Source organism: Alternaria incomplexa, assembly GCF_024043165.1.
Source record: "Alternaria incomplexa strain BMP 0042 chromosome Unknown scaffold_2, whole genome shotgun sequence".
NCBI lineage: Eukaryota > Fungi > Ascomycota > Dothideomycetes > Pleosporales > Pleosporaceae > Alternaria > Alternaria incomplexa.
Window position 1 is genome coordinate 840,078 of NW_026249851.1, and position 17,007 is coordinate 857,084.

The window sequence follows — 17,007 nt, forward strand, 5'->3', positions numbered from 1 at the left end:
CTTCCGTAGTCGCCAGTGAGTAGCTTCCATGCACACTCCCAAACACGAGCCTTTGACACAATTGCTGATACGTAGCACGATAGCCTCGACACTTTCGACTCGTCCTCGCCTCCCCGTCCGCCGCAGCACACCCAGCTCTCCTCTCTGTCTCCGCGACCCACCCTCTTCTCTTGTGAGTATTGCGATAGTGCGCGCGTCGCAAAACTACGTCACTGACCGCAGCTGCAGCCCGTTCCTAGGCCATCCCCACAACATGTCCTCAGAAGAACCTCAACCCGGCCCCGGTCAGGATGCTAGCCGCGTCGCCGACCAGCTGGACCGCCTCAACATGGACGGCGAGGGCGAAGTAGTCCCGCGCACCGAAGAGGAATACGCAGAGTCGCAGCTTACCCTCCGAGCCATTGTTTCGTCCAAGGAGGCCGGAGTCATCATAGGCAAGGCGGGCAAGAACGTCGCTGACCTGCGCGACGAGACTGGCGTGCGCGCCGGTGTCAGCAAGGTCGTCCAAGGTGTCCACGACCGCGTCCTCTCTGTCACCGGTAGTCTCTCTGGCATCTCCAAGGCGTATGGCCTAGTCGCCAAAGGCCTGCTCGAGGGCGCCCCTGCTATGGGCATGGGCGGCGTTATCCGCACCGACGGCACTCATCGTACGTACAATTGCGACACCCCGGCGCTTCCTAGCGACATGGCTGCGTACAAGCGCTGATACCAAGCTAATTTCTGTAGCCATCCGCCTGCTCATCTCGCACAACCAAATGGGCACCATCATTGGTCGCCAGGGCCTGAAGATCAAGCAGATCCAGGATGCCTCCGGCGTACGCATGGTCGCACAGAAGGAGATGCTCCCCCAGTCCACCGAGCGCATCGTCGAAGTCCAGGGCTCGCCCGGCGGTATCGAGAAGGCTATCTGGGAGATTGGCAAGTGCCTCATCGACGACCACGAGCGCGGCTACGGCACTGTCCTCTACAACCCCGCCGTCAGGGTTCAGCCTGGTGCTGGTCCGGTCCCTCTGTCCAACGGCGGTGGCGCACCCGCCGGTGGTATGGGCGGACGCTCGTACAACCGCACTGGTCACGGCGCTGACTTCAGTGACTCGCCTCCTGCCTTTTCTCGACGATCTGGCTCCGATGCCGCCAGCAGGCCCCCGCCCCCAACGCACACCGAGGATGGCGAAGAGATGCAGACCCAGAACATCAGCATCCCGTCTGACATGGTCGGCTGTATCATCGGACGCGGCGGTAGCAAGATCAGCGAGATCCGCAAGACGTCCAACGCCCGCATCTCCATCGCCAAGGCACCTCATGATGACACCGGCGAGCGCATGTTCACCATCACTGGTAGTGCCAGTGCCAATGAGAAGGCTCTCTATCTGCTGTACGAGAACTTGGAGGCCGAGAAGATGCGCCGCAGCCAGGCCCAGGAGTAGACCGTTCTCTAGCGCATCTGCTACCCAACGTCGGCGCCGTTGGGTATTGCCAACCCTCTTGGGAGGTGCAAGATAGCTTGAGGCCGTGCAGGCCTCGCTACCAGTCGCCAGCTCTTCACGTCCGTCGCCATCTGCATTCATGTCTCCCGAAACGGAGACCACGAAAACCGACAACAAAAGCATGGAATTGCTGAATTTCTTACTTGCTGTTACTGATGGATACCACGGATTGTCTGGAGCATTATTTACTTTTCTTACTATTGTCGAGAGAGAACTGAGTGCACGCTGAGCGGCTCACGAATGTCATGACGTTATGGCCTTTGATATCCGGATAGTACATCTGCTCAAGGGTAGCAGCTCTGACATCCATCTTTGGGTTTTCTTGGCGAAGAAGAGTTGGGAAGAAGTGAGAAGCTTCTCACCACGTCCCGAGCTCTACTCCGACACTCCGATGTACCTTCCTAATCACTCCCTCACTCCTTACCCGAAACCCTTCCCTCTCCCTTGCTCCCCTACCGACACTCCGATACAAACAAACAACATCTACTACCAATATTTAGAATTCTACGATGATAGTGTCTAGACTGCGAACTACTCCTAAAGTGATGTGGTACTTGCGAACGTTTGATGATGGTGCTGCCCAAGGGGAAATGAGTGCAGCATTGCACGTGCAGAACGAGGCTGCCCAGATGTTCCGAACCGTTGGACCCTCCAATCGGGAATACGTCATTAGTGTCACGCTCGGACGCTGAGCACCTGAGCACGATGTCTTCGCCACAACAACTGAGCTTTCCACAGAGGGTTCAGCAGTCAAAGGAAGGTGTTCCGTCAAAGAAGTCCTTGGAGCAGCACAAGCTCGAACGACAAGACGAACGCTGCAGGCGCGGGATGCTCGCCCACGGTGAGGTTCGGCAGGCAGGCTTCGTGTGCCTCGCTAATCCTTCCAGGATCGCCCAGACGCCAGACGCGGGCAGGCGGTAGACTAGGGCAGAGACAGATTTGGCACCCCGACTGATTTCCGAAGGCTGGGTAGTAGCTGTTTCTTTTCAGGAGCTAGCTGTTCTAGGAAGGGGTGCATGATGGTTAAAGATGATTTCTTGACCGCATGTTCCCTCTCTGCCTCGCTTCTGCTCCTCCACAATATTCCTTACTCCATCCACAACTTCCCTACCAGACGACACCATACGGATTCACGGTTTGAAGCCTGCGAGACTTGACACCGCCTACAAAGCACACACCACTCTCAACTGAGCACCACGACTATCATGGCGCCCATCCAAACGCAGACGATTACCCCTCACCAATTCAGCAACCCAGTCACTGTCATTCGAGCATCAGGACGCATATCGAAGCCACCAGCGCGATCAACGCGTACGCAGACCAAAGCATTGTTGTCTCATTCGCCACAAATACCTACCGCCCACCCAGACATCGACATCAGTCTGCTCCGTAACAAGTTGCTCCTTCAGTGCCGCCAGTACATCCCTTCAGAGCTTCTCCACGAAGCACTGGCAGACGGCATCTACTCACGCGCAACACACTGGATCACGCCCTCCTCCAACGCTGCGTCAAAGTTCGGCAAGCGGAAGCGCTACTACGTCTTGCATAGCGCGAACTTCACGTTTCAATCCATGGGCAGCGCGTGGGAGGCGCGGATTCTATCTAGAGGCAGCCAGCCCATCGATGCAGGAAACGGAGTAGTCGTCTTCGTCAAGGAGAGGAAAGAATGGGACGCATTCATGGCGGGGTACAGAAGGCAAGGAAAGCGAGCGGGGCAGCTAATGAGGCTCAAGCAAAAGGATACAGAGCGAGGGTGGAGAGATGCGTGGAAGAGGAAATGCGGGATGGAGGAGGGCGGCGGCAAGGAAGTCAACGCTGGGCCAATGTGGGTGCTGGTCAAGAGCGCTGTTTCGAAGATTGTCAGAGGTGAGGCGTGAGCTTGCCTTCTGGGCCCCGGAACAGAGTGGGGGCTGCATCTGCTGGCGTTTGACCTTGGATCTTCTTTTTTAGCGAGCATATTTTCACGACCTTATGAACGGCTGGAGCGGTAAGCGCGGAGAACGCTTTGATGCCTTTTCCAGACTATGCGTAGACACCTTCTCCCACAATAAATGACACAACCCCATGAAAACTCAGTCGGCAGGTTCGCGCCCTTTGCATCATGTGTGTGCTCCTCCAGCTCGCAGTGAAGCGGCGCTCGCTCCACACACTAGCGAGTGGGTGGCGCGCCCCGGTCGAGTCGATCCCTGAGGCTCAAACACGGCCCGTGCTCGGTTAACTCCGTCTTAGCCCCGGTCAATTGATGCCACGGTTGAAGCTTAGGAACTGCCTATGGCGCAGGTGTAATCTAAACCTAAAGCCAGGTGTACACTTTCCACTGACCCACCGTCGCTCAAGAAACATTGTTTCTCTGTATTCCTCGCGCACCCCCATCGCGCAGTCCACTCCTTTACACACAGCGCGACACGCCCCAACACGAACGCGGCGCGCGCCTTCCTCAATCAACTTCCACGACGTCACTAGCGATACCCACGATACAGCACGCACAATGGAAGCCTCTCGGCGCAAGGTCAATGAGACGAATGGAAACGCGAAGGGAGATGCGCAGCACCAATTGGATGGCGTCCATCAATTGGACGGTGCGGTGCATTCGATCGAGCAGAAGCTGGAGGAGCAAGCAGAGCTCCATGCGCGGAACCCTCAGGAGCAGAAGGAAGCAGGGCTGTTCCAGTTGGTAATCTGTGTCGCTGGTATATATGGAAGTTTGTAAGTCACCCTAGAGCCTACGTTGACGTTACGTCGCCTACTTTGTACGTTTTTACGTCAATGTAGGCTGCAGACCTGTTCAGCTTTTTTCGTGTATGAGGTCGCAATGTACAATATTACGTTAGACGGGAACATAGCTAACAAATGATAGCATGACCTGGGCATGGATCCAAGAGCGATTAACAACCACCACCCACGGCCCCAGCAACCAGCGCTTCACGTACTCCATCTTCCTCAACACCGTCCAATCCGCCTTCGCTGCCATCACCGGCCTCCTCTACCTCAACCTGTCCGCGAAGAAAGACCCCAAGACCGGCGTGCGCAAGGTGCTACCCATCTTCCCCTCGAAGGACATCCTTATGCCGCTCCTCGGAATCGCCGTCACATCATCGCTCGCGTCCCCCTTCGGATACGCAAGTCTCAAGCACATTGACTACGTCACCTTCATCCTAGCCAAGAGCTGCAAACTGCTCCCGGTCATGTTCCTCCACATTTCGCTCTTCCAGAAGCGATACCCAATGTACAAGTACGCCGTCGTCGGTTTCGTAACCCTCGGTGTCGCGGTCTTTACACTACACAGCCCGTCCACGGCGAAGAAGGCCGCGAAGAAGGGTGTCAGCGCTGACGCCTCGCAAACTATTGGTCTAATTCTGCTCGGGGTGAATCTTCTCTTCGACGGCCTTACGAACACGGTTCAAGATCACATTTTCAGCAGTTTCAAAGGTTTCACCGGACCCCAGATGATGTGCGCCCAGAACATCATGTCAACAGCACTGACAGTATCCTACCTCCTCATCACACCTCTCCTTGCCTCCACGCCCCTCGCTGGCTGGATTGGCCTTGACCCACACTCCTCATCCGGTGAACTATCCGATGCGCTCTCGTTCATAACCACATACCCCGCTGTCGGCTGGGACGTCCTCATGTTCTCTGCCTGTGGCGCTATAGGCCAGGTCTTCATCTTCCACACCCTAGCCCACTTCAGCTCATTGCTGCTTGTTACAGTAACAGTTACGAGGAAGATGCTGACCATGGTTTGGAGTGTGTGGTGGTTCGGTCATGAGATTACCGGCATGCAGTGGCTAGGTGTTGGACTGGTGTTTGGCGGTATTGGTGCGGAAGCGGCGGTGGGGAGGAGGGAGAAGGCAAAGAAGGCTGCGGCTAAGAAGTTGGAGGAGGAGAAGAGGAAACGATAGATTCTGTGAGTATACGTTCGAGTTTTTTGAGAGTACTAAAGGATGTTTCGGTGCGGTCCTGTGTCTGTAGATCAAAAGACCGATAGAACATTCTTGTACAGTAGATATAGAACACGATTCTTCTTCAACGAGCTTTAGACCCTGAGCTCGATCTAGGGTGGGTGACCTTTAGTCAGCTGTGTTGTCAACGCAATCAAACCGCACCACCCCCACTACACACTCTTTAGCCTGCAATTCTACCAGAAAGCAACATCAACACACTACTTCTGACTTGACTGCCAGGATGGATCCAACAGAACCGCTACTGGCAGGTTCATACGAAGCGCCGCAGTCCCGCCATTATCAACAATGCGGCGAGAGTGTAGCAGAGCACACTCTCGGCGGCTGCAGTATCCAGAGAGCAATGACTATCAAGAAGGAAATCGCCAACGTTTTCGTACGCATGTTCTTCGTCATCGCCATGCTCACCACTATCTGGGCGTTACCATACAGTACGGACAGCGATCAAACAGTAAGTAACAGACTCTTCAGGGCCTCAAATATCTAGAACGCACACTGAAATTTTCGTGAACAGCCTGTCAGTCCGCCCACTGAGAAGACATTGCTCCTATACCTCTGCATAGGTCTTGCTCTCGGTTTTTGCACTACCTTCTGGATCGCCTACCTTGTTCTCGTTGCGCGCGACAGGAGCGTGACCGCTTGCGCAACACATCGCTGCTTCGTGGTTATAGTTTCGATCATGGGGAAAGTGGGATGCGCTTCGGCTTGCCTGGGAGGATTTTGGTATCACCGAGCTCTGCACGAAGATTCATGGGTGCCTTTTCTGCTCTGGATCTACTCGGCAGGGCAAGCTTGGTGGGATTTCATGGTCGTGGCAAAGTTTGGGGAATTCATGATGGAAGCCTACCTTCGCGAGCCTGGTTGGAACCCATTTGATAGCCTGATCTATGGGGTATAGGATACGTACGGCGGTTGAGTACGTGCAGGGAATTTCGAGGTGGCACAGGCAGGCTGAGCTTTGGTCTCTTGTACCACCACGCCTTATTTACCCCACTTTCTCTTCGAGAGCTCCAACACAAACTGGACACTCTCTCTATTAGCAGCAAGTATCAAAGACATACGCAGTACACAATACAAAACATGTCACAATAACCTCTCCTGCCTTCCTACGGGGCAGCCACCCAGCGCCCCCGCTCAAGCGAATACCGTCTTGTTGCAAAGCACACCAATGCCGCTCGCGCGCTGATGAATGCTCTCTTCGTGTTTGTCTCCTGTGTCAGCGCTATCTTTGCGACCATCTGGGCAAGTCGAAGCAGTGGTACAAAAGCGGATCCTGTAAGTAATCAACCAGATTTGATAGTCCTCTATTGACGTCTCACGCAGCCTCACACCCCACATCCCGGCACTGCGCCCCTCCTTCCGTATTTCGCATCCATCTCTCTCGTAGTATCAACGTGCTTCTGGGTCGCCTATCTCGTGTTCATCGCGCATGACAAAGAAAGCGGCTCGGTTCTCAAGCGCAAGATCACTATCGGTGTTGCGATTGCTGGGAAGGCGGTGCTGGCAGCGGCTCATGTGGCGATCTGGCAGGCATACAAGATGTGGTGTGAAGGGCTTGAGACACCGAATTGGGCAGTAGTGTTCATGGCGGCGCAGGCTTGGTTCGATGTGGTGTTCGTGGGGATTCACGGGTGGGTGATGTGAACGCTTATGGTGACAAGAAGGGTCATGTTGCGATGAAGGCGTCGATGCAACAGCTTGGTGTGATTCAGCTCAGTTGTCTGGAGATCAACGCCCTTCCAAGCTTATTGGGATTACGGAAGTCACACGTCCAGTTGGGTTAGCAGCTCGCGCCAGAATCTTAGCGATCGTGGAATTGGAAGCTACGTGCCAGCATCCATCTCTCCCACCCCCGGCGACATCACCTCCTGATAATAAGAGACTACCTCAGATATGTGTACCTGCTGACTACAGCTCCGTAAAACGTTTCAATTGAGGCAGCGACACAGGATTGTTCTCCCCTGGCGTCCTAATTTCCGTCACCAGCACTGTTACCTGCGTCATCGTCGGATTCTTTCACTTCCCTTTTCTTCGCAATAAGAAACGCGATCTCGATCTGCATATCCGGTTCCGAAAAGCTCCTCACGGCTTCTCGAAACTCTGCGAAGTTCTCTCGAGCAATATCCTTGAAAGTCTTGTTGACGCCCTCGTACAGCTGTATCAGGTCCTTGTCATCTGCTTCCTTCCAATATTTGCTGCATGTTCGTTGCATATTGCTCCACTTATTGCCAAACCTTTTGCTGTTCTGATTCTTAAAGAAGAGACGCAAGTCACCGGTCACAACATCGCTGTGCCGCATCATCATGTGCCGCATGATACAGAGTAGCGCATAGAGGTCGCGGACATCGAACGACTCATTCTTCGGCCTCGCTGTCTGTGAGCCACCTTTGCAAAGAGATACCGGCCAACCTATCTCACTCAAATCCGTATGTAACCCATCTCTCTCGAGTTGATCAAGGTCTAACGAGTCGAGCGCTCTGTTGCGTCGTGCGACTAGATCTCGGATTTCCTCGACGTCGTTTAGCGCTTGGTCGCCAGGTAGTTGTGGGCCTGGTGCGGGAACGTCTGCACTAGATGATGCGGAGGCCATTATAGGTATTAGTTAGGAACTACACAAGGGTTGGCTTCAGCGCTATATATGACTCTCTGTTTGCTGACATGCAAACTTGATGCGAAATCAGTCAGTAGGACGGGGTCATGCTTGCCACGACGTATCATTGCGACCCAAGATATTACGTTGACGTAGGACTCATATTGGTGTTTACCTAGGTACTCTTTCGTTTGTAGGGGGGCACGTGGTATTGAGATCGTACCGGCACTTCCTGTGACCCTCAACAGAAGGTGCGATCCTCGGCGAAGGGTCATAACGACAGTATCTTGCCAATTCAGCTAATTCAGTGTGTATACAGCGAAACTATACACATATTCTAAACCCCCCTCTCATTCCGTTGTCAGAAAATTATACTGGTCACGACACTGACTGACTCGCATACCAATGAAAACGTACTCTGCTATCTTGTTCATTCCCAGCAGTTTCTCGTCCCCTAGCCTCACGAGCAGGTCATTGTCCACATCTTGCCAAGTCGATGTAGGACCATCTCCGCAGCCCTCGATTGAGTCAAGAGACTGCCAGACTGTTGGCCAACCGTATTGTTGAAACAGCCCGCGTATCTGGCTCTGAACTTCCTCTGATACAGGCAGCTTGGAGAGGACAAAATCTTTGTACTGTTCCAGTAGTCGTGTTGCAGATGCTTCAGAATCGTCCAATGAGTCAGCTGATCAGCATTACGCAGAATAGCGAGGGATGTTTACCTGCATCCTCATCTCCCTGTCCGGCCCTAGCTTTAGTTTCAGCCTGTAAAATAGCCGCGCGCAGTCGCCTGGAAACTTCTGAATCGGCATATGCTTTAGCTGCTGCGGATTGAGGATCGTCTTTGAACTTTCCCACACGTCCGTCAGCAATATTCCCAGCGGCAACCTCGTCCTGAACTCTGTTGTGGATGGCTTGAGCCTCGGCATCGCTGAGTATCTCGCTCGTGTTGATGAAAGCTCCGTCAGGTGAAAACATAATGGATCGATTAAGAGTAATTGACATCTGAGTCAGTACCGCAGGCTCATTGAGTTCCTTTTCAATGGAGAAGTAGCATCGATTGCTTCCCTTACCACGCTGCTTCACCACGTGCTCAGATTTCACGCGTGGTGCAGACACATGACTCTGCATCTGTGTTTGCGACCGAGAGGCTCCGTGGAGGAGGTATGATATGTTTTCCATAAGCACAGCTACTCTACACTGCCCTTCCTCGCCCACTCCCTGAGTACGTTCTTCTGTATCTTCCCCGTGCTCGTCTTGGGCAGTTCCTTGACCACCACGACCTCCCTGGGCACCATGAAGCGACTGATGTTGCTGTTCTCCTTGGCCCACTGAATCACCTCATCGCCCAACGTGTCGCTGTTTGTCCCGTCCTTTGTGGTGACAAAAGCCTTGGGCCGCTCGCCCCAGTGTGAGTCCGGCACGGCGCAGACGCCGACTTCGAGGATGGAAGGGTGCGTGGAAAGCATGGCTTCGAGCGCTACGCTAGAGATGTTCTCGCCGCCTGTGAGCCATTTGGTTAGCAAACCGCTTCAAAAGAGTGAGACTCGGAAAGTCAACAACATACCACTGATGATGATGTCCTTCGCACGATCCAAGATCTGGATTGCTCCATCTGGATGCCAAACGGCTAGATCGCCTGTATGCAACCAACCGCCCTCCCACAACTTGCGCGTCGCTTCGGCATCTTTGTAGTAGCCCTTTGCGCAGATGTTGCCTTCGAAGATGACTTCTCCAATTTCTTTGCCGTCTCGTTCCACGTCGTTGAGGACACCTTCCGGCTGCTCAGTCTTGATGACTCGCGTCGCTTTGCCCATGATAAAGCCGTGGCCTTGCCGTGCCATACGATCGTATTTCGTCTTCTCGGGCAGCGATTCCCATTCGGGCATGTGGTAGCCTTTCGTGATCGGACCGTACGTTTCCGTAAGACCGTAGACGTGGACGGGGTGTAGGTTCAGGTTTGACATCTGTTCGAAGAGCCATGCGCTCGGTGGACTTGCGGCTACGGTGACTCTGACTGGCTGGGGTAGGCGCTCTGCTTCCTTCGCTGCGCAGAGTAGGGTGTTGACGGTTGGTGCGGCGTTGAAATGCGTGATGCCTTCCTCCTTGAGCAGGCGCCAGATCTCTGCGTAGTCGATCTTGCGGAGGCAATAGTGCGTTCCTCGGACGGCGGTGACTGACCACGGGAATGTCCAACCCGTCGCGTGGAACATTGGCAGAGTCCAGAGATACTTTGCGCGGCCAGTATGATAGTTCAGCCCAGACTCGATGACATTGCCCATGGCAGCAAGGTAGACGCCGCGATGTGTGTATTCGACCCCCTTCGGCCGTGCTGTTGTTCCGCTGGTGTATGCGAGTGCCATGACGTCTTCTTCGTCCTTCGCCTGCGATTCCAGATCTGCCCAGCCCTTGCCTCCTTGTTCAATATCGTACTTCAATCCCTCGAGTACTGCATCGTCGAAAGGACCAGAGAGTTCGCCTTCTGTCGCATCCGTGTCTGTGTCGATCAGTATGGGTACGTTTGGTCTTTCCTTCTTGTATTCGTCCAACAAGCCCACAAACTCAGCATCGGCAATGATCATGTCCACGTCCGAGTGCTGGAAGATGTAACTGATGTCATCGTGCTTCAACCGGTAGTTGATAGCGACGTTCACACCTCCTGCCGCCGCGATACCGAATGTGCTCTCCAGGAATGCTGGTGTGTTTGTCGCCAATACGCCTACTCTCTTATACCCGTGTTTCCTCAGGTAGTATGCCAACCCTCGTGCGCGGTCCGCAGCTTCAGCGTAAGAGCGCCGTAGGATCTTGCCGTTCGCCGTCTTGTGGTATATTGCCATGGCGTCTGGCTCGATTTGCGCCGCGCGCCAGAGGAACCATGTTGGGCTGAGGGTGTGGAAATTGTGTCGATGATGGTATTCGTGGCTGTCGCCGGGGTGGATGGGCGGTGGCCCAGGGACGGGGTTGGCGGACGTGAAATGCGACGCGAGTTGCTTGAGACGATCTTTAGCACCTTCCATTGTATCTGCACGAGGATCTGGTGGATCAACGTTCTAACAGCAGCTTATATACACGCGACGGAAATATCGATCTACAGTTTGGCCCAGCTGAGCTGAAGCTACAGACGCCAGAGTGCGGAGTAGCTCCGCTGTGGGACGAGATGCGAGAGATGTCCGAGGTCTTGAGCGATGAGAGGGCTGCAGGACGCGATTTTTGACAAGGGTACGCGACGGCGGAAAGAAGGATGTCGCGATACTCTGAACAACGTAGTCTAATACGTTTCTCACAGGGCGCAATGGCTGACAGCCGACCCTGAAGCTCCCAGCCATGGGGAAATCTGGGGAAGGGTACCGGTTCCGGTGCGGCACGACGTCACAGCCGAGGTTAAGCGCCAATAGGCATACCCTATCCTCCCGCCCGCGTCGGATCGCAGACACATCGGACTACGAGGCTGTTGTGCAAGGTACTTGTCCATCTTGTCACGGCAGGGTGGATGCAAAGCATAAAGGGAATCGTGAGTGAATTAACATAACCACAAGTCTATTGCTGAATGCTCAACGCCGTCACCATGCTTTACATCAGCTGGGATTTTTCATTTCGTATTGCTTCTAGCCGGAAGAGTACCTGAAGACACAGCAGACCGACCGCGAAGAGACCCATGAACACGTAAGCACCCTGGTATTGATGTGCTCTTTTAGCCTGGACACCCTTTCGAATGGTCGGAGTATAGTAGAGGAAATAAACATCCCATGAGCCCAATGCAATCCACGCCGAACCACGTCACCGAAACTGAAACCGACACTGTTCATCGACTGCCGATTTCTAGTATGCGAGGGATGTGAGCTCTTGCTGGACCTTGGAGTCGACGGTGGCCGTCTTCTTGGCCTCAGCCATCTGCCGGCGGATAGCCTTCTTGCGCTCGTAGTATGCGGCACCCTTGACCTTCCTGCGCTCCTCAAGACTGCGTATGGATTAGCATTTCTGATCACGCATGCAGGAATTGGAGCGACATACCGGGCAACGACGTCCTGGTACTTCCAGCCGAACTCGTGTCCGAGACGGCCGACAGTGCAGTACTTGCGTCCAGGCTTGAGCCTCAGCACCCTCAGGGCCTGGGGAACGACGACGCGCTTCTTCTTGTCGTAGGGAGCGGGGACACCCTCGAAGGTCTTCAAGCGCTCCATGGCGGCCTTACCGCGGGGAGTCTTGTGAGGGATCATACCGCGGACGGTTCGCCAGAACATCTTGGAGGGAGCGCGGAAGTGGAAGGGACCTGGCAGATGGGTCAGCACATGACGGCTAGTAACGCGCACATTCGACCTTGGACCGCGAATGCGCTATGTATGGACGGGGAGACGTACCACCACGAGTGGGGTTGTAACGGGTCTGCTTGCGCAGGAAAGCAGAGTACTTCACTGTAGGGTCATGTCAGTTGCTGTCTTGCCAGAAAATTGTCCCTAGACCGCTCTGCCAAAAAGCAGCCAAAGTGCACATCGCCGACCACATCGTCCTCTTGTAGCCCCATGTACCAATTGCACTCCATGGCTTGCTCCTGATCTCGCTCGCTCGCTCGGTGGGTGTACGTACACTTGGCGCGGAAGAACTCGCCGGAGATGTTGAGGGCCTCGCATCGCACAACAACGATCTTCTGGCCGTTGAGGAGCTGCTTGGCGACGGTGCTGGCGAGGCGACCGAGCAAGTGGCCCTTGCCGTCGATGACCTGCGTGCGCTGTCAGCGAGACGTCCAAGGAAGATGCGTGGTGTTGACGGGATTGCAGGCTGGCATCGCGGCGGCATGCGAAGGCCAGTGCCTGGGATATCGGGCTGCGTCTATCGGGGCGTACGTACAATGACGGGTTCGAATGTCGACATTTTGCTCGACTCCGGTGTGCTGTGAGGTTAGTTGTCGTGATGGAGAGCTCGATGGATGCGAATTCCAGGTGGCTCGACTAAGCGAACTGAATATTCGAGTTTGTGGTGCACGGACCCATTAGCGTGACTTCATGTTCAACGAGGTGAGCTTGCCCATCACCAACGTCTGCATGACAGCCAACGCCAACAACTAACACACGTCTTGTCGCTCGCCTGTGAGGTAGCAGTTCAGATACAATGGACGCATGTCGCTGCGGCGAACTGTCGCAGCATCTGGCGGACTGCCTGCTCGTACCGTCATGTCAGACGCGCGCGTTCCAGGGTCGTTGAGGTTAATCGTACGGCTTCGACTGCGAAGGCAATAACAGTTCAGATCTGGCCTGTGTGATCTGGTGAGGGGTAGATTGCTGAACGATCTCTACTGCGTGATTAGGCTACACGTTGAACGCACGACTCCATGTGCTTCTTTGCGACAGTCCTTTACGCCAGTCTGAGCTGCTGATGCTGCCACTACTGCGACCATGCCAATCCAAGCTGACCTTAAAATCTGGATACATTGCCGACCTGCAAGCTGCAAGTACTCCAAGTCCGACTCAAGGACCGGCACTCATCATCGTTCTGATCCGATACTCTACTCAGATGCGTATGTCTCTATCGATATTCAGCATGTGTCTGTCTTCAATATATTGAACAGCAACGATGTAAGCGCTTTTGCGATGGTCAGCTCTGGTTAAAGATAGGACAGAGCGAGCGAGGGCCCTGAGCGCGACGATGTTGTGTATCCGATGCCTTTGAACATCGCGGCTCACAAATGTACAGTCGGCTCTGTCTTTGAACCGTACTAAGGTATACATCGCAATACTTTTCGGGCTGAAGGGAAGGGCCTAGAGGTAATTCTGTTAATTGAAGAAGGTCACGACAGCGTACGCTCTCGTTCTTGCCAGACTGAGACGCAGAATGAACATTGCGCCCCATCTAGCTCATGCTAGGCAGGCACGCCTTCCAGCTCTACTACGCGCATCATCAGTTCTCGTAAGCAGAAGCGTCTGCAAGAACAATCACGACCCACGTTATCGCAACGCGTTCATCCATCTCGCCAGCCATCATCATCTCGCCCGGCAATTTCTTTTCGACGATAGCTGCACCCTGCCTCATCGCTTGTGCTGATGATGCTCGAAGCGCATATCCCGACTTGCAAGCGGATGCATTCGTCGTTGGCACCATTGTATTGCACAAGGCAATGATCGTACGCATTCGGTAGCCTCGGCCCGTAGGTCTAGATTCTCTATCACGGCTCTTGAACGGATGCTGACAGCTCTTAGTTGACGCAGACTGCTTGTACCAAAGTCGGTACATCCCGGTCTTCTTTAAGGTTTTTGGAATCGGCGGATACTATGACTTCCGCCTCTCGCGTCCGTAGTATACATGCTCGATTTACAACACAGAAATCTTGGCAATGTATAGTTGCCTGGCGCTAATGGCTGGTAGTATCGGGCTATCCAACCAATCCGGTAACCCATTCACTACTTTCGGCATCCTCCATTAGTTTCAACATCTGTCACAATCTCGTCATTCGCTCCGACTGTGCATCGGACGGAGGACAGGTAAGACACCGCTATCCTCAGCCATGCATTTCGACGAACCTACGCTTATGTGAAGCCGTCGATACGCTTTCCGGTAGGGATACAGACAGAGTTAGCCATGCTGTTGTGAGCCCTCCAAAAAACGCCGATTTTAACAATCATACTCATTTCGTCATAAGGATGCTCACCCTTCGACCAAGTACAATCAGAGTCCAGAATTCCGGAGGCTAATCCGTTAGGCTGTGCTACCAAGCCGTAGTTTTGATCTCGACCTTTGTACCGGAGCCAGATCGCCCACTACGTCACGGCATGGAGAAAACGTTTCGATGATGGATCTCATGGCTGTCTCGATGCCGAGGTCGGATTCACGACCAGGATGAAGCTAATGCAAGTAAATCTGAAGCTGGTACTAATGACGGGTGTGTCAAGCCCGAAGCTTGTTGCTGGCAAACATGACAAGAATACAGAATTTTCTTTCGTGATTACCATCACATTGCAGGGTGCGCTGATCGTGGTTTACTAAACGCATCTCGATTGCGGTCCTACTGCGGGTGTGATGCTTAAATTGTCGATCACACAGGCTGCATGGATCTGCAGTGAACGTCACGTTAGAGAGCCAAGGAGCCTCAGGTAAATCCATATTCTGATAGTCCATCGCGCTACGCCTCGATTCGAGATGTTACCTGACAGCCCCAACGGACGAGTCACCGGTGATCGGCCCCTCGTCCTGTAGGTTGCATTGGCTTTTACGTACAGGCGCAAGTCGCAAGCTAAGCACATGGACAGCATCCTTGCAAGGTTTCTCGCAACGACATATGCATCGTCATGCGCCACACCTCAAAGCGATCGCGAGACTGGCTTCGCTTGGCGTCATGCACACATTCTCCTGTTCAGCCACGTTTCACCAAGACGGAGTCATGACTTGGCCCATCTCCCAGACAATTTTGCGCCACTCCTGACGTAGCTTGGCCCATTGGCAGGTGACCATCAGCAGGAAATATCGTGCGTTTTCCTCTTGGCTGTGTGGCTAGTGTCGTGGCTAGAGCAGGAATACGATCAGCCCAATGCCAATGCCAACGGCATTCGAATTAAACGCTGATCGTGACCTGCCAGTGCACCCGCCGAGTCAACGCGCGACCACCCGAAGGGCGAAAGTGGGTGCAGTAAGCGATCCGCTGAGTCATCCGGAAGTCGGCACGCATAGCTCAAGACAAGCACCACTAAAACTCGTAGGGTGTTCCAATAACCACCGTGTGGGCTTCCATAACCGCAAGCGTGGCAGTGCCAAGGGACCTCGGTATGACATGAGTCTATCATCGGTACCTCCGACAGGATTACCCGTGGGAATCCATATATATGCATGTTTGCAGTTGTGGCGAGAGATCGGTTGACAAGCATCGCAAACGGTCGTGGAGAATTAGGCGACATGCGCCAGGCAGAACACGCATAAACGAGCCTGCTTGAGCAGAGTTTGCCTTCAAGATATCTCATATCTCAAAGGATTTCCCGCTTGGCGAGTCGATACGTTCTACAATATTGGCAGATTGTATTCATGGGGAAACTAAAGCGGTAGTTAGCCCCACTGAACGTTTTAAGCACATTTCAAGGTCGTCACCCGAAAACGAACAGATACGGGAAACAAGTGAATTGACTGAGATTGTCCGAATGCGCACGAAAGATGGGATGCGGATGTGAATCTTTCGCTTGTTGTGCATTTCCTGTTTGTGGGAGAAGCCCAGGCATGGCAGAGCCGTGTGCGACGTCTGTCTGCCGGTGTACTGCAGACGACGGGCAGGGTCACCAGCCGCAGTCAAGCCACGCTGTCACCATCATGGCGACTTTATCCGGCGCTAAGATCTGTCGCGCAAGGCTGCATGCTGGTTGGTGCTGGTGGGGAGACAGGCCTTCGGAAGCTCGCCCTGGATGAGAGACCGAAGAGCCCACATCTGGGGTGAATATTTGTCTTCGCTTGGCCGTATTACAGATGGCTGGCAGGAGAATACGGTGCCACTCGACACCTCAGCCGTAAGCGAGTCTATCGGTGGCTGATCATTGCTCGAAGTAGTGGCTTTAGAGCGCACGAGGAATATCGGGGAACGACTGAACTGCAACGGAATGGCGGATCAGACCACTAATGCGGCTTGAGTTGCTCCAAAAGCCATGGAGAAGGCTCGGCTTCGCTTGGACGCAGGGCTCGACGACTTGTTGGGTGGCGTCCCCAGGACACATGCCAGCAGCGGTATGACGCCACAGGGCACGGGTGAGCATGGCTGTGCTTGACGACTTGGCAAGGTGCAAGAGTGGTGTATCACTGAGGAGGTTTATCGGAAAGTGGGGCCCGCAGGAGCGGTGTGTATGCTGTGCAGAGGCAGCGGGCAGTTGGCAGCGTGCGATGCGTCCGTGGGCAATTCCAGAAAGCGTCGAGGGAGCTCGCCGAGATGAATGCACCAGTTCCAGGCTTGGCTGCCAGGTGAGGAGCAAAAAGCGGACGACTCGGCGGAGAGCAACGATTCGAT

General features: G+C 54.1%; 7 protein-coding genes across 7 annotated transcripts; 3 read left to right on the forward strand and 4 right to left on the reverse strand.

Moving 5' to 3' along the window:
- Positions 1–253: 253 nt before the first annotated feature.
- J4E90_001777 (uncharacterized protein) lies at positions 254–1,427 on the forward strand (the record flags this gene model as incomplete). The annotated part of the gene is made up of 2 exons (XM_051431361.1): positions 254–647; positions 727–1,427. 2 exons carry the CDS (start codon positions 254–256, stop codon positions 1,425–1,427), a joined length of 1,095 nt encoding a protein of 364 aa, XP_051294495.1.
- Positions 1,428–2,692: 1,265 nt separating this feature from the next.
- On the forward strand, positions 2,693–3,364 carry J4E90_001778 (uncharacterized protein; the record flags this gene model as incomplete). The annotated part of the gene is made up of 1 exon (XM_051431362.1): positions 2,693–3,364. One exon carries the CDS (start codon positions 2,693–2,695, stop codon positions 3,362–3,364), a length of 672 nt encoding a protein of 223 aa, XP_051294496.1.
- Positions 3,365–3,975: 611 nt separating this feature from the next.
- J4E90_001779 (uncharacterized protein) lies at positions 3,976–5,389 on the forward strand (the record flags this gene model as incomplete). The annotated part of the gene is made up of 2 exons (XM_051431363.1): positions 3,976–4,193; positions 4,345–5,389. 2 exons carry the CDS (start codon positions 3,976–3,978, stop codon positions 5,387–5,389), a joined length of 1,263 nt encoding a protein of 420 aa, XP_051294497.1.
- A 2,029-nt stretch (positions 5,390–7,418) lies between these two features.
- J4E90_001780 (uncharacterized protein) lies at positions 7,419–8,202 on the reverse strand (the record flags this gene model as incomplete). Its single annotated transcript, XM_051431364.1, has 2 exons — positions 7,419–8,014; positions 8,199–8,202. The coding sequence occupies 2 exons, from the start codon at positions 8,200–8,202 to the stop codon at positions 7,419–7,421; spliced, it is 600 nt and encodes a 199-aa protein (XP_051294498.1).
- A 187-nt stretch (positions 8,203–8,389) lies between these two features.
- Positions 8,390–9,017, reverse strand: J4E90_001781 (uncharacterized protein; the record flags this gene model as incomplete). Its single annotated transcript, XM_051431365.1, has 2 exons — positions 8,390–8,724; positions 8,762–9,017. 2 exons carry the CDS (start codon positions 9,015–9,017, stop codon positions 8,390–8,392), a joined length of 591 nt encoding a protein of 196 aa, XP_051294499.1.
- Positions 9,018–9,229: 212 nt separating this feature from the next.
- On the reverse strand, positions 9,230–11,056 carry J4E90_001782 (uncharacterized protein; the record flags this gene model as incomplete). The annotated part of the gene is made up of 2 exons (XM_051431366.1): positions 9,230–9,543; positions 9,607–11,056. 2 exons carry the CDS (start codon positions 11,054–11,056, stop codon positions 9,230–9,232), a joined length of 1,764 nt encoding a protein of 587 aa, XP_051294500.1.
- An 802-nt stretch (positions 11,057–11,858) lies between these two features.
- CRP46 (60S ribosomal protein L16) lies at positions 11,859–12,908 on the reverse strand (the record flags this gene model as incomplete). The annotated part of the gene is made up of 5 exons (XM_051431367.1): positions 11,859–11,997; positions 12,051–12,309; positions 12,398–12,451; positions 12,624–12,756; positions 12,885–12,908. The coding sequence occupies 5 exons, from the start codon at positions 12,906–12,908 to the stop codon at positions 11,859–11,861; spliced, it is 609 nt and encodes a 202-aa protein (XP_051294501.1).
- Positions 12,909–17,007: the final 4,099 nt, after the last annotated feature.